We start from the raw sequence: 21010 nt of genomic DNA on the forward strand, positions 1-21010 counted from the left end.
AGGTTTTAAAATTTATGGGTGGGTAGAGAGATGTTAGTGTGTTGTGTGTTGGGGGTGTAGGTGGGTAGAGAGATGTTAGTGTGTTGTGTGTTGGGGGTGTAGGTGGGTAGAGAGATGTTAATGTGTTGTGTGTTGGGGTGTAGGTGGGTAGAGAGATGTTAATGTGTTGTGTGTTGGGGTGTAGGTGTGTAGAGAGATGTTAATGTGTTGTGTGTTGGGGTGTAGGTGGGTAGAGAGATGTAAGTGTGTTGTGTGTTGGGCGTGTAGGTGGGTAGAGAGTTGTTTTGGTGTTGTGTGTTGGGGGTGTAGGTGGGTAGAGAGATGTAAGTGTGTTGTGTGTTGGGGGTGTAGGTGGGTAGAGAGATGTAAGTGTGTTGTGTGTTGGGGGTGTAGGTGGGTAGAGAGTTGTTTTGGTGTTGTGTGTTGGGGGTGTAGGTGGGTAGAGAGATGTTAGTGTGTTGTGTGTTGGGGTGTAGGTGGGTAGAGAGATGTAAGTGTGTTGTGTGTTGGGGGTGTAGGTGGGTAGAGAGATGTTAGTGTGTTGTGTGTTGGGGGTGATGGCGGGTAGAGAGCTGTAAATGTGTTGTGTGTTGGGGTGTAGGTGGGTAGAGAGATGTTAGTGTGTTGTGTGTTGGGGGTGTAGGTGGGTAGAGAGATGTAAGTGTGTTGTGTGTTGGGGGTGTAGGTGGGTAGAGAGATGTTAGTGTGTTGTGTGTTGGGGGTGTAGGTCGGTAGAGAGATGTTAGTGTGTTGTGTGTTGGGGTGAAGGTGGGTAGAGAGATGTTAATGTGTTGTGTGTTGGGGTGTAGGTGGGTAGAGAGATGTAAGTGTGTTGTGTGTTGGGGGTGTAGGTGGGTAGAGAGATGTTAATGTGTTGTGTGTTGGGGGTGTAGGTCGGTAGAGAGATGTTAATGTGTTGTGTGTTGGGGGTGTAGGTGGGTAGAGAGTTGTTTTGGTGTTGTGTGTTGGGGGTGTAGGTGGGTAGAGAGATGTTAGTGTGTTGTGTGTTGGGGGTGTAGGTGGGTAGAGAGATGTTAGTGTGTTGTGTGTTGGGGGTGTAGGTGGGTAGAGAGATGTAAATGTGTTGTGTGTTGGGGGTGTAGGTGGGTAGAGAGATGTTAATGTGTTGTGTGTTGGGGTGTAGGTGGGTAGAGAGATGTTAATGTGTTGTGTGTTGGGGTGTAGGTGGGTAGAGAGATGTTAGTGTGTTGTGTGTTGGGGTGTAGGTGTGTAGGTGTGTAGAGAGATGTTAATGTGTTGTGTGTTGGGGTGTAGGTGTGTAGAGAGATGTTAATGTGTTGTGTGTTGGGGTGTAGGTGTGTAGAGAGATGTTAATGTGTTGTGTGTTGGGGGTGTAGGTGGGTAGAGAGTTGTTTTGGTGTTGTGTGTTGGGGTGAAGGTGGGTAGAGAGATGTTAGTGTGTTGTGTGTTGGGGGTGTAGGTGGGTAGAGAGATGTAAGTGTGTTGTGTGTTGGGGTGTAGGTGGGTAGAGAGATGTAAGTGTGTTGTGTGTTGGGGGTGTAGGTGGGTAGAGAGTTGTTTTGGTGTTGTGTGTTGGGGGTGTAGGTGGGTAGAGAGTTGTTTTGGTGTTGTGTGTTGGGGGTGTAGGTGGGTAGAGAGATGTAAGTGTGTTGTGTGTTGGGGGTGTAGGTGGGTAGAGAGTTGTTTTGGTGTTGTGTGTTGGGGGTGTAGGTGGGTAGAGAGATGTTAGTGTGTTGTGTGTTGGGGGTGTAGGTGGGTAGAGAGATGTTAGTGTGTTGTGTGTTGGGGTGTAGGTGGGTAGAGAGTTGTTTTGGTGTTGTGTGTTGGGGTGAAGGTGGGTAGAGAGATGTTAGTGTGTTGTGTGTTGGGGGTGTAGGTGGGTAGAGAGATGTAAGTGTGTTGTGTGTTGGGGTGTAGGTGGGTAGAGAGATGTAAGTGTGTTGTGTGTTGGGGGTGTAGGTGGGTAGAGAGTTGTTTTGGTGTTGTGTGTTGGGGGTGTAGGTGGGTAGAGAGTTGTTTTGGTGTTGTGTGTTGGGGGTGTAGGTGGGTAGAGAGATGTAAGTGTGTTGTGTGTTGGGGGTGTAGGTGGGTAGAGAGTTGTTTTGGTGTTGTGTGTTGGGGGTGTAGGTGGGTAGAGAGTTGTTTTGGTGTTGTGTGTTGGGGGTGTAGGTGGGTAGAGAGATGTAAGTGTGTTGTGTGTTGGGGGTGTAGGTGGGTAGAGAGTTGTTTTGGTGTTGTGTGTTGGGGGTGTAGGTGGGTAGAGAGATGTTAGTGTGTTGTGTGTTGGGGGTGTAGGTGGGTAGAGAGATGTTAGTGTGTTGTGTGTTGGGGTGTAGGTGGGTAGAGAGATGTTAGTGTGTTGTGTGTTGGGGGTGTAGGTGGGTAGAGAGATGTTAATGTGTTGTGTGTTGGGGTGTAGGTGGGTAGAGAGATGTTAGTGTGTTGTGTGTTGGGGGTGTAGGTGGGTAGAGAGATGTTAGTGTGTTGTGTGTTGGGGGTGTAGGTGGGTAGAGAGATGTAAGTGTGTTGTGTGTTGGGGGTGTAGGTGGGTAGAGAGATGTTAGTGTGTTGTGTGTTGGGGTGTAGGTGGGTAGAGAGATGTAAGTGTGTTGTGTGTTGGGGTGTAGGTGGGTAGAGAGATGTAAGTGTGTTGTGTGTTGGGGGTGTAGGTGGGTAGAGAGTTGTTTTGGTGTTGTGTGTTGGGGGTGTAGGTGGGTAGAGAGATGTTAGTGTGTTGTGTGTTGGGGTGTAGGTGGGTAGAGAGATGTAAGTGTGTTGTGTGTTGGGGGTGTAGGTGGGTAGAGAGATGTAAGTGTGTTGTGCGTTGGGGGTGTAGGTCGGTAGAGAGTTGTTTTGGTGTTGTGTGTTGGGGGTGTAGGTGGGTAGAGAGATGTAAGTGTGTTGTGTGTTGAGGTGTAGGTCGGTAGAGAGATGTAAGTGTGTTGCGTGTTGGGGGTGTAGGTGGGTAGAGAGATGTTAGTGTGTTGTGTGTTGGGGTGTAGGTGGGTAGAGAGATGTAAGTGTGTTGTGTGTTGGGGTGTAGGTGGGTAGAGAGATGTAAGTGTGTTGTGTGTTGGGGTGTAGGTCGGTAGAGAGATGTAAGTGTGTTGTGTGTTGGGGGTGTAGGTGGGTAGAGAGATGTTAATGTGTTGTGTGTTGGGGGTGTAGGTCGGTAGAGAGATGTTAGTGTGTTGTTTGTTGGGGTGCAGGTCGGTAGAGAGATGTTAGTGTGTTGTGTGTTGGGGGTGTAGGTGGGTAGAGAGATGTTAATGTGTTGTGTGTTGGGGTGTAGGTGGGTAGAGAGATGTAAGTGTGTTGTGTGTTGGGGGTGTAGGTGGGTAGAGAGATGTAAGTTAGTTGTGTGTTGGGGGTGATGGCGGGTAGAGAGCTGTAAGTGTGTTGTGTGTTGGGAGAAAAGGCGGGTAGAGAGCTGTAAGTGTGTTGTGTGTTGGGGTGATGGCGGGTAGAGAGCTGTAAGAGTTGTGGTCGGAGTGCCATTGAGGATAAGGTTGTTGAGTGATGCATAGCTATATCCGCTTGACAATGTATTGAAAACACACTGAAGACTAGACCCTGATGAATAGACGCTTTTCGCCTTTTCTCTATGATACTAAAGAACCAGCCATCCCTGCAGAAAGGAAGAGTGGGTGAGGGAACTATCATGATTTGTTTGTTTGTTTGTTTGTTGTTTAACGCCGCACTCAGCAATATTCCAGTTATATGACCACAGTCTGAAAATAATCGAGTCTGGACCAGACAATCCAGTGATTGACATCATGAGCATCGATCCACGCAATTGGGATACGATGACATGAATCAACCAAGTGAGCGAGCCTGTCCACCCGATCCCTTTAGTCGCCTTTAACAGCAAGCATGGGTCGCTGAAGACCTATTCTAACCCGGATCTATACCGGTCGGAATATCATGAAGACACCACCCACCACAACCTAAAGACAAACCCAAACCCATGTATAAAAAGTTTGAGAAGGGCACAGTGACCTAGGTCATTGCTAGGTTATCGCCTTAGTTTGTAACTATGCAACTCAAGAGGTTGTTTTACCATTTCCTGTTAGGGAACATGAAGAGTATGGCGTTTCACGGCAGCTAGGCAGGAATGTATAACAAGGTCTGCTTATTACTAGCTCTCTCTGTGCATTATCAACATCTGCCGGTATTTTTCAAATACAGCAGCATGCATTCCAGGTATATGCAAACATTGAATACGGGCAGGATTAATGTATTTTGTATGTTCTATAGGGTTAAATCAAAAGAACACGTGAAGATCCGGGTTAGAATATGCTAGAACCCAAGCTTGCCGCAAAAGGTGATGATGCTTGTCGTAAGAGGTGTTGCTGTTTGTTGTTCAACGTCGCATTGTGATATCAAGTCAGCGAGCCTGACCACCCGATCCGTTAGTAGCCTCTTATGACAAGCGTGGGTTGATGAAGGCCTGTTCTAACTTGGATCTTCACGAGTCTGTCGTAAGAGGCGAATAACGGATCGCGTGGTCAGTTTCGCTGACATGGTTGATGCATGACATCGTATCCCAATTGCGTGTATCGATGTTGGTGATGTTAATCACTGCATTGTGTGGTCCAGACTGGAGTATTTACAGACCACCGTCATATAGCTTGAATATTGTTGAGTGCAATAAACAAACAAAATTTTACATCCGCGTAGCGTAGCGGGATTATACAAAGTGTGCACACCGGTTTTCGCGTTTATGCTTCTACAAAGGCAAAAACATATTTAATTTAATTTTTTATGAATAATAACTTCACAGACTGCTTATTTAATCATTAACACAAAAAACTGCAGACGACAATACGGAATCAGTGACATCGTTCCGTGCAATAATTCAACCAAAGCCCCGCCTACCTTATTATCAGCCAATCGGGAACACATTGACCGCTGGTAGACGTGGGCTAATATTTCTTTTTATTCTTCGGTTGGGAACACAAATGAAACACAAAATCTTGGTTAACCAATCAAATGCCATGGCATAACATGCAGTTTATTTGTTCATTTAAGAAAATTAGTTACAAAACCTACATGTAATTCCAAATATTGTTTTACATTAACGTATTTGGAATGTTGAGGTTATAAACATGTGTATGCAATTCCCTTCTGTTAATCCTGACAGTGTTGGTTCTGCTAACGCACTGATCAAGGCTTATAAACTGCAACTCAAGTGCACAGGAAATGCCTCATGTCGAGTCACCAGATCCCCGACAGATACCCCATGTTGTTATAAGTCTGTGATAATCCCAACCACTTACAGGAAGCCAGCAGTGTATCATCAAGTGCTATATATATCACGTGTTGGACATTCCTGGCGGCGCGTTGTGTTATGCTCGTTCACGTCAAAAGCTGTCAGTAAGACGCGTGAAGCAGGTGACATACTTATATTCACGCACGTGCGGGGATTACATAACGATGCTTGGCGCGGTATGTGTACCGAAGTGTCATTGAACACGTCACAATATCTAACACATGTTATCTATAGAAGTCATGAATGGGTGAGTTGGGTTTAACGTCAGGGCTTTAAAGAGTGGTCGAGTACTCGGGTACGGGCCGAGTTTAGCGGTACTCGAGTCCAGTTTGAAGGACTCGAGTACAGTTTGAAGGACGCGAGTACTCGACCAAGGGAGATAACTCTAATTTGGTCGACTTTCAATAAGTTAATAGAAACGTGTCTTTAGGTAACTTTCTTTTTCAGGAGTAATCAATTAAATCAAATAAAAGTGGCAATAGCTTTTCTTTTAGTTATTTTTCGAAACAATACACTTATTTACAAACATTTCTTAAGGGTATTTCCTGTTTTAAAAAAGTATTTTATTTCTTGTTTAAAAGGGATGTTTTACGAAACTATTTAACTGTCGCAAGCAGTAGACCTATTCTCTCTAAATTAGCGTCGTAACGTTAATCATAATTAGTTCAATATTTTCATAAGATATTTATAACTGGACATCACTTTACTGAATATTAACATTGTGTTACTGTATCTCATTCGATTTCATTCTTCAAATGTCGGGAAAACGTCTTATAGAAGTCAACTATCAATTTACAAGCCTAGTAATCTTTCAATGTCGGTTACTCGAGTCCATACCCGTTGAAGCCCTATTAAACGTCACTTTGAACAGTATTCCAGTTATATCACAGCGTGCCAACTAAATGTGGGAGGAAAGCCTGAAGTGATGCTAGTCGCAGACCTTTACCACTTTGGTGAAACCCACGAGCACTTAGAAACATAATGAAGGCGAACTGGAACCCAAAATCACAGGTTTCTGGTTTGCACAGGGAACACTACTCTGCACAACAAAATGCGTCGCCTTAAACCACTCGGCGACCCGTATCCCCTCTTTAGAAATAGAACCCTATCGTGTTTCTCCGATTTTCGTCAGTATGGGCCTTTAGTATATAAATAGGTTTCATGTGGTAAAAAAAGAAAGAAAATCACGTAGGATATTTGCCAAATATTTCGTTGAAACTTTCAGTGCCACATTTGGTTCTCATCTTACTAATTGAGAGCGTATCTATATTTTATACGTGGTTATTAGTTTAGTGAAAATCAACACAATGAGTATAGTATGTGATCTGCAAATGTACAAATACATGAATAGCCAATTATGGGTTGTCAGCTATGCCGGGCGAAAGTGGACTTTGATCGCTATTCAGTAATACTTTGCTAATTTATTTCCCAAATGTTACTAAATAGCGATGAAAGTACATTTTGGCATCCAATACTGGAGTACACATTATAAAGCGTTGCAACGCAAGTACAACAAATACCCAGTCTGTATGAGAGAAGGTGAGGTGAGGTAAAATGGGGTTTAACGTCGCATCCAAGAATGTGTGTGGCTGTGTGGTTGTGTGTGGCTGCTTGTGCTAGTTCAGAGTAATGCCGATTTTAGAGTGCCCACTGAGACATCATGCCGCAGTTTACCATGAATACCCCACTCAGAAACAGTATACTGACTCCGAGCCGACCAGTCCTTGTTTTAGACCCTTAATGCCGAGCGGCAGGCAGGGTAACAACAAGTGCCATCTTTTTAACGTCTTTTGGTATGGCGCGGCAGGGGATGTATGAGAGAAGCGTCATTGCAATGTGTTATACTCATACTTAACGATAAAGGTATAATTCGAATCACTGCCTTTAAAAAATTAATGTTGCCAAAGGTTTTTTATTCATTCGAAAGACACTAGAGAAGAGGGAACAAATACACCCTTTCATAGGTAGTGTTTATTTAAGAATGTAGCATAGAATGTGAAAAATATATTGCAAAATGTTTGATAACATAAGACTTCCGACATATTTCGTTTTCATTCACCGTAACTCATTTCCCAACAAACAAATACGTCTGCGGGTATTCAAAGAAAATGCTATTACAAGGGAGATAACCATATATCAACATACAAGGGAGGTAATGGAAACAGTACGCGTATATCCCAGAATGCTTCAGCAAAAATGGCAGAGTTCTGAGAGAGTCGTGAATTTGACAAGATGAAAAAAGACATTTAAATACAGATCATTGGTGTTCTAGGCTTGATTAACAACTGCAACTTGAAACAATAATGGTAACTATTCTATGGAATTGTTTGCAAATATTTAACTTCAGATCAGTAAGGGAAAGGCAACAGAACATGTGCGTGGGTTGAACCGTGCGAACTGTCACATGTGATTTGTCGTGTTTTGCAGACTTAACATTTTTACATAAATGAACATGCACTTCGTCAGCAGACCTAATCTGTAAAGTTACTTTCAGAAGGTGAATATTTTTGTTTTATCGTTGTTTTCGGATCAACACGAACATTCTTGAACTTCCATTGGCGTCATATATCTTCAGCCTAACATCTTCAGCCATGCTGCAAGGATCTATCGTTCAATACCCTGAACCAAACCAGCTGTGTCAATGTCATATGTTTTATTGTGTATTATTTGTAATATATATCCTACATCCGGGCCAACCAAATCTGTTTGACACTTCCTGTGATCACTTTCAAGTAATCATGTATACATCTTGTTCCACTCACTGACACAGTACGTGACAGGCAGGACACATAACTGGTGGGGTAGACTGGTGGTTAAGTGATGGCTGATTATGGCGTGAAACCAGTTTTTCTGGTTTCCCCCGCCATGATATTGATGGAATATTGCCAAAAGCTGCCTAAAATCATACCCACTCAATGACCCAGCTAAAGGTTGTTTATAAAATGTCAAGCTCCTTATTGTTTGTAAACTCCTTTACTTCTTTGAGACCGAGATAGTCCTGTGTCAAAAGTTTACTGCCACTGCAATTGCCAGTGAGATTTCTCTCTGATAAAGATGATTGACAATGGCATAAGAGGACAGCTGAGTCATCATTATTACTGGTATGTTTGTACCATAAACTTCTTCCACAGGACAATTCTGTTGGAATGTGTCATTGGCATGATGATAAGGTCAAGATTGTGAGATAAATATATTTTCCCTATAATATTTGTGGTGACCATGGTAACATTATCTAAAAAGGAATTCCCATTTTTTTCCTGAAATTTGGTATGTAGGATGAGGCCTGCTTTGAACATGTTGAAAGGTTTTGTTCAAGATAAAAAGTGGTTGTATCACTCATTCATTGCCACTTACATATGTTTGTTTACCTGTCATGTGCTTGCAGTTGTAAATCTCAAGTTTTCATAATTATTGCATCTAAAAACTTGTGTATGTGAATTGGATCTATCTGAAGTATTTCATTGATAACAACTGAAAATCCAGTTGTCATACCAGTATTATCTTATGTTCTGAATCATTCGACTGGAAGTGGATGCAAATGTTTATTATGGTGGCACGTGGTCCTGTGCACAGCGCGCAGGTCACAAGTTAAGCAGCGTCGGTCGCAGAGAGTTCTTGGACGGGTGACAGCGTTTAGGAAGCTTGGTTCCTGAGAGTTTCTAAAGCTTCAGTCCTGTCCGATTCCCGACATGGGTATAATGTGTGAAGCCCATTTCTGGTGTCCCCCGCCGTGATATTGCTTGAATATTGCTAAAAGCGGCATAAAACCATACTCACTCACTCAGGGGTCATCATGGTCAAGCCTATATAATGAGAAAAGTCTAAAACATTTTTGAATTTTTTTAAATGTTCACACATTTGGGGGAAAAAACAATAGAGTGATGAATAGATGAGAGAAAACAATTTTGGTTACCCAATGAAAAATGTAATAACCCAATTAAAATAGAAAGCCTAGAGTGAAAAACTCAAAAAGTTATCTGGAGCTCTGAGTAAGTGTTTTTTCCAATATGCTTCAACATGGGGAAAGGGTCAGACATTGCACTCTTGTGACAGTTGTCCTTGTATCTGGGGGATGGGGGGTGAAGTTTGGGGCAGTATTGCTCCCAGAACCGGCAGGTAGCTGAGAGGGAGGAAGCTATGCCCGATTTTTAAAAAATGCTCTTTTTAAATTTGAATTTTTACTGTAGTAACCCACACTGACAGATGCACAGAAGTTGCCTTCATTTTTAAACATGCTGTTTGAACAAATACATTTTGCAGCATTTTTTAATTTTATAAGATGTCACAGTTGTTACATGCCCCACAATATTGACTTTTTCCATTGATTTATTACATTTTCTGGGTTCAAGTCATTGACAGTCTTCAAATTTTGAATTGAGAGCTTTGTCAATATATTTTTCAAAACATAGTCTGGAATGGACGTCTGGTCCAGACTTGATTATTTTCAGACTGCAATCATAATACTGGAATATTGCTGAGTATGGCATTAATAATTAAATGTCTTCGGCCTGACATGTGTTCTGCATTGTTGAACAGCAAAGATGATCAGAATGCCATTACTATTGCATTATTACTGAATTTCTGTGAAATGGTGTGTTTTGATGATTTGGAGTCTTTTGATGTTTTGAAAAATTCTGGACTGCATTATTTTTTTCTTCACTGCTGAAGGTATCCAATGACAATGAGTCAAGCGTGGGGTATAAGTAGCCAGACTTCCAGTACAGAATTGCAGCAGATGGAGGGATAGATCACATCCTGATGACTACACTTCACAATAGGGCTGTTATGATTCATTGTGTATTCGGTGAATGGAACCGTATCCATTCATGAATTGAATTTGTTATTCGGGACCAATAGAATTGAATATTCATGAATATGCAGTCATGATCATTTACGTACCCTGTATCCATGGTATCTGAAAATATCCATAAGAGCATATTATATGCATAGATTTCTTAAAAGACAACACTCTTATAGCATTTAATTTGAGAGTAATGTGGTCACTGGTCATTGTTGCATTTGAGCAGATACTAGTACCTGGATAAGTGCAGCATATAAACGTATAATATGTTAATAATTAACAAACCATGTCAAATAATTTGTGTTGCTTTTGTTTCACTGAATATAATAAATAATACATCAACTGCTGACTTCTTATTGTATTCGTGAATTAATATTCGTTTTCGTTACGAATCGCATTTGCCTCATAGTGTATTCGTTGCAGCCCTACTTCACAACCTAACTATTCCTAAAATTATCTGTGTGTTTGACTTGCAGGCATCTACAGAACATTCTCTGAGGTCCTTGGAAACATTGATGACCGAGTTTTTTGACATCAGAACTACAAATGAACGGAAAAGAGAAATTGGTAATTATTTCTTGAACATGATGAAATGCAAACTTTCAGATCCTGCAGTTTGAAACAGCATGTAATTCCATCTAGCAGTAAATATATCCCTTGATGTTTTTTCATTCACCATGATTTGAAAGTCGTAAACTATTTATATATTGTCCATAAAAATATATGCCATGTTATCATGCTTTTTGTGTTGATATTGTGCTACCATTGTTTCAGAGTCCGTGCTGAATAATTTTACTCAGACTAAAGATGCATGGCGACACAGCTTGTTCTTCATCGGTCACACTGGCAACGAGTATGTCATCATGTACTGTCTCAATGTCCTTGAGGTAAGACTAGTTAATTTGTTTTTCACGTTTACCGAAACAATCTTCATAAACAGTGATAAAATAACAAATGTTTAAACTTATCCTATCTCAAACATTATGCATCGTGCTTCAACAAAAGTTTCCATCTTCTAAAAATCAATTCACCTGAACAAATCCCAACATCACCATGGTCACTACCCAAAGAAATGGGTCACACACTAAACGCCCGGCTTTCAAAGATTTTCTCCGCTGCTGATCCTTGTGATCTGTGACTGTCAGCAGAAAGTCGCTTATCGTCCCCTGCTCCTCAATTTGATGTACAAGTTACCGTTGTCCCAACCATGTTGTCTCAGGACACAGTCATGCTTAAGTTGACATCAACAGGGTCGACATCACCTCGTCAGCCCAACTGTGATCGATATCCTATGGACAGTTATCATCTTATGCATGGCTACCCTTATGCAGCATCGCCTGGCCGTTACCTGCCTTATCCTAACTACTGTTCTCGTGAAGACTTCTACCGCTCCATCCCACCCCGAGACCGACAACAACCCTCTTCCCTGGTGGACATTCACAGATAGACACTCAACTAGTCCATCCACGTCACACTCTCCGGCTCCTGCGCCAGCTAAGACTACATCTGTGTTGGCTCCACTGTCTTGTCTAGACCAGTGCTTCGACGCCTGACTTAGAGTTACTCATACAGGCAGTCACTCCTTCTCTACAGCATAGTATCGGTCCGCCCTTGGTACCTCCTCGGGACACTTCGACTCCCATGATGACTCCTGTATAGGTCGATCATCCCGGATCCACAGCTTCTATTCATCCTGATATTGTTACTACATCGCCTCATGTCGTCTTGGATCATCGGTCTTCCCCTGACACGTCTACGACTTTGTGGATCGGGCTATGGTCCTTCCATGGATCGCAGATCACCTTCATTTTCAACATAGCCCTTCTGCAGATGACCAGTCAGCATGTTTTGTTGTACCCAGTGCCGGCTCCTCTACCAGAATGCTACCTCCCAGGCCTTTGCACTTTTCTGTATGACAAGATCAACTCAATCTCATGGTTCTACTTAAAACATTACCAGTAATTACCAGTTTTTTACCGATGCAATTAGGCTTGGACGGTAATTCATATGACTGCCAGTCCCTGTGGACCGGCAAATAAAGTACCTTATAAATCATTGTTGTTGAACAAAACATTGGTGGTATATGATAATTTTTAATAATATTTTTATTTGTTGAAAGTATGTACTGGCAAAAATTAGGGGGAGAGTGGTAATTTTTAGAGTTGCCAGTCCACAATGACTGGCAGTTACAAAAGCCAGTGGGAACACTTAACATACTGGCATTCATGGATTGTCGACTACCACCGTGGCACCTGAATAGGATGGAGATATTTCGACTCTCTGCCCCAAGTGTTCTATTAGTATTATAAGCGCCCATAGCGATATTTGCTAATATATTGGCTAGTGAACAATCCCAATTAGCACCCCTTCCGATTGTTTAATGTACACAAGACTTTTTTATTCGTGTATGATATGTGTGTTATATGCATCCTTAATTATGGGAAATTAGATTCTGGAAAAATATATCTGTCGTATATAAACATTGCAAGCTGTCAGCATAAACCACAAAATTTACGATGTTTCAACTCCATTTTTCACCAAAATAATATTCTGATAAGAGCCCCCTATTTCTAATTTTGAGAGCACCCTGGGTGCTTATTATGTCAAATACGGTACATCTCCTGTAGATGATTGGGATCTACTCCACTTTGACAACCATGTTGTTGGCAACTGAAGCCATTGGTGAATCGGTATCACACACAGTCATCTGAAGAAGCACTTATCGTCGCACTGATTCAAGAACATGGATTCATGGGTGTCTGTAGATCTCCTTAACTTGGAAGACCTACTGAAGAAAGAACGACGTCGACTGCAGTTTGTCCCTTCACAGTCTGATCTCTTTGAACTTATTGGAGCTAGTACAAGTTCTTTTTGTGGCATAGGATGTGGTCGCCCAAGATATCATGGTTACAAGTCCACCAATGTAAGGTCCAAAAATGCGACTCCCCCCACCCCATCCCCAGTGATACATATCCGTACCTTAATCCAATCCAATCAAACAGCAAAAAGTACTGCTTCCGTAAAAACAATAAACAGTCTTTTCCTAAAAATAACACACAGTTTATATGTTTACTCTTTTGATTGGTATTAAGGAAGTTCAAAGGCAATAAAATAATTGAACCAACAACAATTCACCATTTTAATTGGGTTATTAAATTTTTCAGTGAGTAACCAATATTTATTCACTCATCTATTCATCACTCTAGTGACCATTTTAAGATTAAAAAAAAAGGAAATGATGTTTTCGATGTATGTATGTAACTGTTCTAAATATATAGGCTTGTCTCAGAAAGTAAATTAACTTGTAATTGTGTCTCGGAAATTAGCTCCTTTGTACGTATGCAGACAAATCTTCATTGGGTATTTACAGTGCTGTTTTTATACATTTGAGATTTTCATTTAATTCATGCGTTTCTGTACGCAAGTTAATTGAAAGTAATTGGGTTTGGAATATTTTTTTTGGGTATTTTACCCAAATATGCTGCTTATCTGTAGCTCTGGAGCTCTCTGCACTACTTCGAGGTTGTGCAGCCACTTAGGCATGCACGTATGAGACTCTTCATCCCACTTTCTACAGCATCCGCAATGGAAGTCTCCCATACCACAGTCTCCTTTTGGCTCTGTTCGACTATACACCTTACTACAGCTTATGCCTTGCCTCCTCCTATGACATCCAATCCACATGAGACTAGAGACATTGCCTCTACCATGGCCTTACACAGCAATTGCACACTGTTCTCCTTCACGGAGGGTTTCTTTTGGAAGTCAGATAGGTCTTTGCTTCCCACTATCTACGTGACATCTCAGTCACTGATGTTCTTCTACCAGTTTGGGGGGGGCACGGGTGGCCCAGTCGTCTAAGGCGCCGTGATTCGCTGTGCAGAGTTGCGTCCCTTGGGCATGCCAGAAACCTATGATTTTGGGTTCGAACCCCAGTTCGCCCCGATTATGTTTCTAGATTTGTCAGCACCATACCCGTGCTCGTTGGTTTCACCGAAGTGGTAAACGTCTGAGACCTGCATCACTTCGGGCTTTCCTCTCACATTAAGCTGACACGCCGTGATATAACTGGAATACCGTTAAAAGCGGCGTTAAATTCAACTCACGCACTCTACCAGTTTGGTCCTTTGTTCCTGGCGCAACAGTTGTCGACTGCCAATCAACGCAGATAGACAATACTGTACCCATGCCTGTTCGCCAGTACTCTGTAATCTGTATGTGCATAATAAATATTGAAATCATCACTCCTGTGTTTATTTCCATGATTATTCAGGTTCCCAGTACCCAGTGGAGGGTGAGCTACCTCGTCTGTAGAGACTCTGGTCTCCAGCATAAAGTGACTGCAAGGCCTGACCATTTCGACAGTGTCCAATACATTGACCTGCCCACCTCTGCTTTAGGCACGTGCTTCGGTACTGTTTTGAAGATGCTCTGGTGGATGTTGTTAATTGTTCCTCTTGTTGTCTTAGCATGCTTCAATCCCGCGGTCGTGATTGATAGCTATGACAAAGAGATAAAAGAGATCCCAAGCTGGCTCACCTCTTGCCTGTCGGAGATAGAGGTGTGGTCTGTCTTGTCGAACTGATTGGCTGCTGACCCCTTCCTGATCGTTTATTAGTCACAAGCCGAATAGATCTCTTTTCATAGCTGCGTGGTCGACCTTGTCTTGATGTCCTTGCCAGTCATGTGACTGTGAAACTGATGTTCATAAGTGTATGAACGACACAATTTTACTTTCAAACGCTTTTCACAAGGCAGTATTCGTCAAATGGCGTAAACATTAATGGACTACCGGTAGTTCCACATTCCTGGGGACACTTGTGGGAATTCCCTTGCTAGAATACATACAAAAACATTCGTTTCTGATCCGTTAGACCCTTTATTCTTTAACTCAGCATTTTAGCATACATTAAGAAACATCAGAGAGTTTGACTGTATGGTCGTTCACAAAAATCCTAGCTACGACCAATCGTAGTGAACAAAACATTTAAATGTACATCCACTAGGTGTGTCATGATAAATTGAACTATCAATATATTGCTATTGGTAAGCACTTAAAGTCAATAAATGGATTGTTAAATGAGTTTCCGATCAATAGTATCGATTTCAGTTAGGAATATCACATGATTTACCATATCAATGAAATACATGCAATGCTGTTCAAATTTGTTTTTCTTTTGATCATGAGTGGTAGTAATTTACACATGGTAATGTGGAAGTTTCTTTTTATTAAATTATAAGGGTAAAGAAAAAACAAATCAGTCTTATCTCAAACTTTACTTTTATGGTTATCACATTCAAAGGATACTTGAGTTCCAAGGTTTAATTCAACTCTAAAATCCATCTAAAATGATACACTGAAAACTATCGATATTTATCGCAATAGTTGCTTGCAATATCAATACTTATCGCAATAGTTTCTTTCAATATCAATAGTTATCTCAATAGTGATTTCCAGACCAAAAGTCACCCAAACATCACACACTTGATCTGTGTCTAGACTTACAGTTACAGTCTACAGCAGTCTAGGAATTTACCTTAGTATCTATTTGACACATGTTTAGTATTACCTTTCGATGATCAGGCAACTGATCTATGATGACTGTTGTATATTAAGTTCATTAACAACTTTAGAAATCTCTCCCGTCACATTTATCGTGTCGGCCATTTTGACATTTTGTGCTTGATGTAAATGTACTTAGATGCACTGTCATTGTGACTGACTTACTGAGGTTGTTCTTAACATACCGTTCTCACCGAATGGTGATATTACTTGAATGCATGTCTTGTAAACAAACTACAACAGCAAGTTGCACATACATTTGCTCATGTCACATCTTGTTTTGGGGAACTATTTTATTCAGCGCTACAGCTGGTTGTTGTATGGCTATCAGTGTAAACATGAATGACTTTCACTTTGTGTGAGTACATTGGAGTATGAACCTTCATAGAGTGAGGGCCAAACATTGTATGAATGTTGTCGCAAGCACCGACGCTAATACAGTTTGGCCCTGACTCTATGAAGGTAAGTGAAAGTCAATTCTTAAATATACATTAAGTATATGCACATATTACACATTAAACATCCCATAATGCCCATGGCATTTCCACAGTAGATTTGAGTCCCAAGTAAAATGGATCTGTGGTTCAGGTTATTGTCAATTTTATGTATGGGTTGCTGCTCAGTATGTCAATCACTGGTTTACTGGTCGCAGCCCAATCCCGTTGACCATATATGTCAATAAAATATGTTTAAAACAAACTGGTCGCAGCATTTTTTGGCTGTGGCATAAACAACAAACAATCCAACTTTTGTTATCTAAACCATATTTCAGAACCTTATCAACAAGCAATGGTTGGGGTTTGATGGTCAGGACAAGATCAAGATCCGCAACACGCTGAACCAGTTCCTGCTGATACACCATACTGTTGTGCCCTCGTACATCCGCAATAAGATTGTCAAGCTTGTTGTGCACATCGGCAGGATCGACTGGCCACATTTCTATCCAGACTTTTTTCCAAGTATCTTACAGGTATTATATATGTTAATTAACAAATTTGAGATAATTCATGTATAACAACTTCTTTATTTACTGTAAAGGTTGTTTAAGGTGTTGATTGCCACGTCTCCATGTAGATGACGGATGAATTGTTTGATAGGCGTTACTTAGAAGTTGACGGATGACAAAGTAGAGATAATTTATGGATAAAAATGCTTTATTTACTGTAAAGGCTTTTCAGTAAATATTATAATATCAGCAGTAACTATTATAGTACCAGAAGTAACAATTAAAATATCAGCAGTAACTATTATAGTATCAGCAGTAACCATGGTAACTATTATAATATCAGCAGTAACTATTATAGTGTCAGAAGTAACTATTATGATATCAGCAGTAACTATTATAGTATCAGAAGTAACTATTATAATATCAGCAGTAACTATTATAATATCAGCAGTAACTATTTTAGTATCAGCAGTAACTATTATGATATCAGCAGTAACTATTATAATATCAGCAGTAACTATTATAATATCAGCAGTAACTATTTTAGTATCAGAAGTAACTATTATAGTATCAGAAGTAACTATTATAGTATTAGAAGTAACTATAGTAGAATCAGAAGTAAATATTTTAGTATCAGACAAAAGAAATCTTAGCTTGGTCATTAAGATTTACTTTTTCCCACTCTATAGTACTGTTATTGGTGTAAGACTACTGACGTTTTGTCTACAACGGCAGTTATTTTTTCGAGTATCGCATGTTTTTTCAACTGTGTCTCATGGTGAATAAGCACTGTGCTAGAGACGAAACAAGAGTGCAAATTGTTGTTCTGTTTATAACGCTGAAAATATTCAAATCTAAGATCTGATTGTTAATTGGTGGTCTGGCTCGGTGACTTGGTTGATTGCATGTCATTGTGATGATGTGAATCGCTGCTCACAATATCAATCACTGGATTGTCCTGTCCAGACTCAATGATTTAGACTGATGCCATATAGCTGGAATATTGCTGAGTGCAGTATTAAGACACAAAGGAAAATGAAAACAAATCATTATGATAATGAGGTAATATTTTTCAATGGCCAGCTTGCCCAGGGTCAAGACACAACCATGCTGGGTGTTATACTACTGCGGACAGCGTCTGAGGAACTGGCCGCCCCCCGGGAGGACCTGAGCATGGCCAGGAAGGATGAGCTCCATAGACTCTTGCTGGTACAGGTGCCCAATGTCCTGAGTATACTCAACAGTGAGTACCACTTGCATGTCCTCAGTACACTCAACAGTGAGTACCACTTGCATGTCCTCAGTACACTCAACAGTGAGAACCACTTCCACAGTCTCAGTACACTCAACAGTGAGTACGACTTCCATGTCCTCAGTACACTCAACAGTGAGTATCACTTGCATGTCCTCAGTACACTCAACAGTGAGTATCACTTCCACAGTCTCAGTACACTCAACAGTGAGTACGACTTCCATGTCCTCAGTACACTCAACAGTGAGTACCACTTGCATGTCCTCAGTACACTCAACAGTGAGTATCACTTGCATGTCCTCAGTATACTCAACAGTGAGTACCACTTGCATGTCCTCAGTATACTCAACAGTGAGTACCACTTGCATGTCCTCAGTACACTCAACAGTGAGTATCACTTGCATGTCCTCAGTATACTCAACAGTGAGTACCACTTGCATGTCCTCAGTATACTCAACAGTGAGTACCACTTGCATGTCCTCAGTATACTCAACAGTGAGTATCACTTGCATGTCCTCAGTATACTCAACAGTGAGTATCACTTCCATGTCCTCAGTATACTCAACAGTGAGTACCACTTCCATGTCCTCAGTATACTCAACAGTGAGTACCACTTGCATGTCCTCAGTACACTCAACAGTGAGTACCACTTGCATGTCCTCAGTACACTCAACAGTGAGTACCACTTGCATGTCCTCAGTATACTCAACAGTGAGTACCACTTGCATGTCCTCAGTACACTCACCAGTGAGTATCACTTGCATGTCCTCAGTACACTCAACAGTGAGTATCACTTCCACAGTCTCAGTACACTCAACAGTGAGTACCACTTGCATGTCCTCAGTATACTCAACAGTGAGTACCACTTGCATGTCCTCAGTATACTCAACAGTGAGTACCACTTGCATGTCCTCAGTACACTCAACAGTGAGTATCACTTCCACACTCTCAGTACACTCACCAGTGAGTACCACTTCCCCACTCTCAGTTTATTCAAGACTTCAGCGTCCACATCTAAACCCAGTGGGTATTTCGCTTCAGATTAGGTCCCCAGTTATCAAGGCAAGAGGCGACTGTCGACTGAATAGACTTGGTTGATTGTATTTCGTTCTTACTTCTCTGTAATTTACATTCAACACTATTCAGATATTGTATTAGGATGTTGACATGATTTTTTCTTCCTGTTGTTGTTTTCAGATCTTTTAGAAACAGTGCTTGAGAAGCACCGCCACCTAGTGGCAGCCACTCCTCCACCGTCGCCGACTCAGGGCGACAGCGGCATTAGTCGCCGATCTTCTCTCATGCTCTTCTCTTCTTCACCTATCAGATCAGGTAAATAAATAACGAGTGTCCAACATGTTTTGACAAATAAAAAGAGGATATTATATGAGTGTTCATGTCATACTATGTTTACGACACAAATGTCTAAATTCCACTATTTATGGAAATACTGTAATTTAGGCATGATTGGTGTAAACACAGTATGACATGAACATGTATTTAAAGTTCTATTTATTACCAAAGATGATGTCTACATTCAGAGACAAATTTTAGTGTTTACCTATAAGGACAGCAAGTCGCAACAGCAGCGGAACCACAATTTGTCGAATGACGTCAACAATCTTCAACTATGATGTCTAAAGGATTGATCACCAGAGTAATTTTCATATCTAACATGTCTAAACAAATATATATATATAGGATTTTTTAAAGGATTGATCACCAGAGTAATTCAGATGTTTTCTGATGTTTCCAATGTCATATTTTCATGTCATATATGCAACATTGAGAATTTTTGGGGTGACTCTCTCTCAGCCATACAAATTGGATTGTTGTTCATGCTATCAACCTGTGGTTTTCTTGTCCAGGCCCAATTATGACCAGACTTCTATGATAAACCCGATCTATTGATAACTGCAGTGTCTACAAAACAATTGTCGTAATTAATTTCATTGTTTACTGTTAATTTTAATGTTGAAAATGTCATCTTTTCTATCATAATCTTCTGAGAACTTTTTCCACAAGTCATGTTGATATTTTAATGTAGAATTCAAATTATATTATGGCATTATCAAGAAATTTGCACAAGCTGTACAACTTCATGACTCTCATGGCCTTTCTGATTTTTTTCAAGACACTCTTCTAAGCAGTATGTTCAAGTCTCCCATCCGAGGCACCCGCATGGAAGCGCTTCCTCCCCTGGACGATGAATCCCAGCAGCTGTGTTCCGCAGCCCTGTCCTGCCTGGCTCACTACTTCAGCTGGATCCCGCTGTCCACCACCATCACCCCCACACTGCTCAGCACCATCTTCCACTACGCAGGCTTCGGCTGCGAGGTGCGCAACAACCGGGCGTCCAGCCCCAATATGTCCTTCTCTAACAGCACTCAGTGTCTGGGGGTGCTGGCCATGAACTGTGTCAATGAGCTGTTATCCAAGAATTGTGTCCCACAGGAGTTTGAAGACTTTCTGCTGCAGATGTTTCAGCAGACATTTTACTTGTTACAAAAGATGACGAAGGAGAGCTCGACTAACCCCACAGGAAACAGATTAGCAGAACTTGAAGATAGGTGGGTGACTTTGTCATTTTATACCCGATGTAGGGGGATTTTCTGTTGTAATCTCATGAAGGTTCCTTGCTGGGGCATGTGGAAGGATCTTATGATTGTGGGTTCTAATCCGAGTTTCTCCCTGATCCTTGGTTTGTCTGCACCATACTTGTGGTCATGGGTTTTGACGACCTGCATCATGGGGTTCTTTTCTCCCATATATTAAATTTACTAAGTTTGATTTGCTGGTTTTTTGAAGACTTGCGTCATGCTAATATGGCAGATGCTTGGGTGATACAGGGTGTCTATGTTGAATGCAGTAGTTTATCATTGAAAGTTTATCAGGCTATTTTTTGTCTGTGAATAAGTTATCCTACAACATTATTATTGATAACCTGCTGTTGATGTTTTTCTTTCAGCTATGTGGAGAAATTCACTGATTTCCTACGCCTCTTTGTCAGCATACACTTGCGTCGGTTTGAGGGCAGTGCCCAGTTCCCTGTGTTAGAATTCCTCGCGCTTCTCTTCAAGTATACCTTCAGACAGGTAAATATGCACAGTGTTCTAAGGCTTACTCCTAGTTTGTTGTTGACCCGTGAAGATCTGGGGTAGGATATGTCTTCTGCAACCCTTGCTTGCCGTAAA

At 41.2% G+C, this 21010-nt stretch overlaps 1 protein-coding gene across 1 annotated transcript in view; it reads left to right on the forward strand.

Annotated features, from left to right (window-relative positions):
• The first annotated feature begins 7451 nt into the window (after positions 1-7451).
• Positions 7452-21010, forward strand: part of LOC139468380 (exportin-6-like) — a 53595-nt gene continuing 40036 nt past the window's right edge. The window contains exons 1-8 of the mRNA XM_071250307.1: positions 7452-7560; positions 10532-10622; positions 10830-10942; positions 16391-16588; positions 17648-17807; positions 19014-19148; positions 19951-20386; positions 20785-20911. Of these exons, the coding sequence (XP_071106408.1) occupies positions 7558-7560; positions 10532-10622; positions 10830-10942; positions 16391-16588; positions 17648-17807; positions 19014-19148; positions 19951-20386; positions 20785-20911 (1263 nt within the window). The 5' untranslated portion in view covers positions 7452-7557. The remainder of the gene's footprint in view (positions 7561-10531; positions 10623-10829; positions 10943-16390; positions 16589-17647; positions 17808-19013; positions 19149-19950; positions 20387-20784; positions 20912-21010) is intronic.

This window comes from Haliotis cracherodii, unplaced genomic scaffold, assembly GCF_022045235.1.
Source record: "Haliotis cracherodii isolate W230 unplaced genomic scaffold, xgHalCrac1.p SCAF_2, whole genome shotgun sequence".
In the NCBI taxonomy this organism is placed as follows: Eukaryota; Metazoa; Mollusca; class Gastropoda; order Lepetellida; family Haliotidae; genus Haliotis; species Haliotis cracherodii.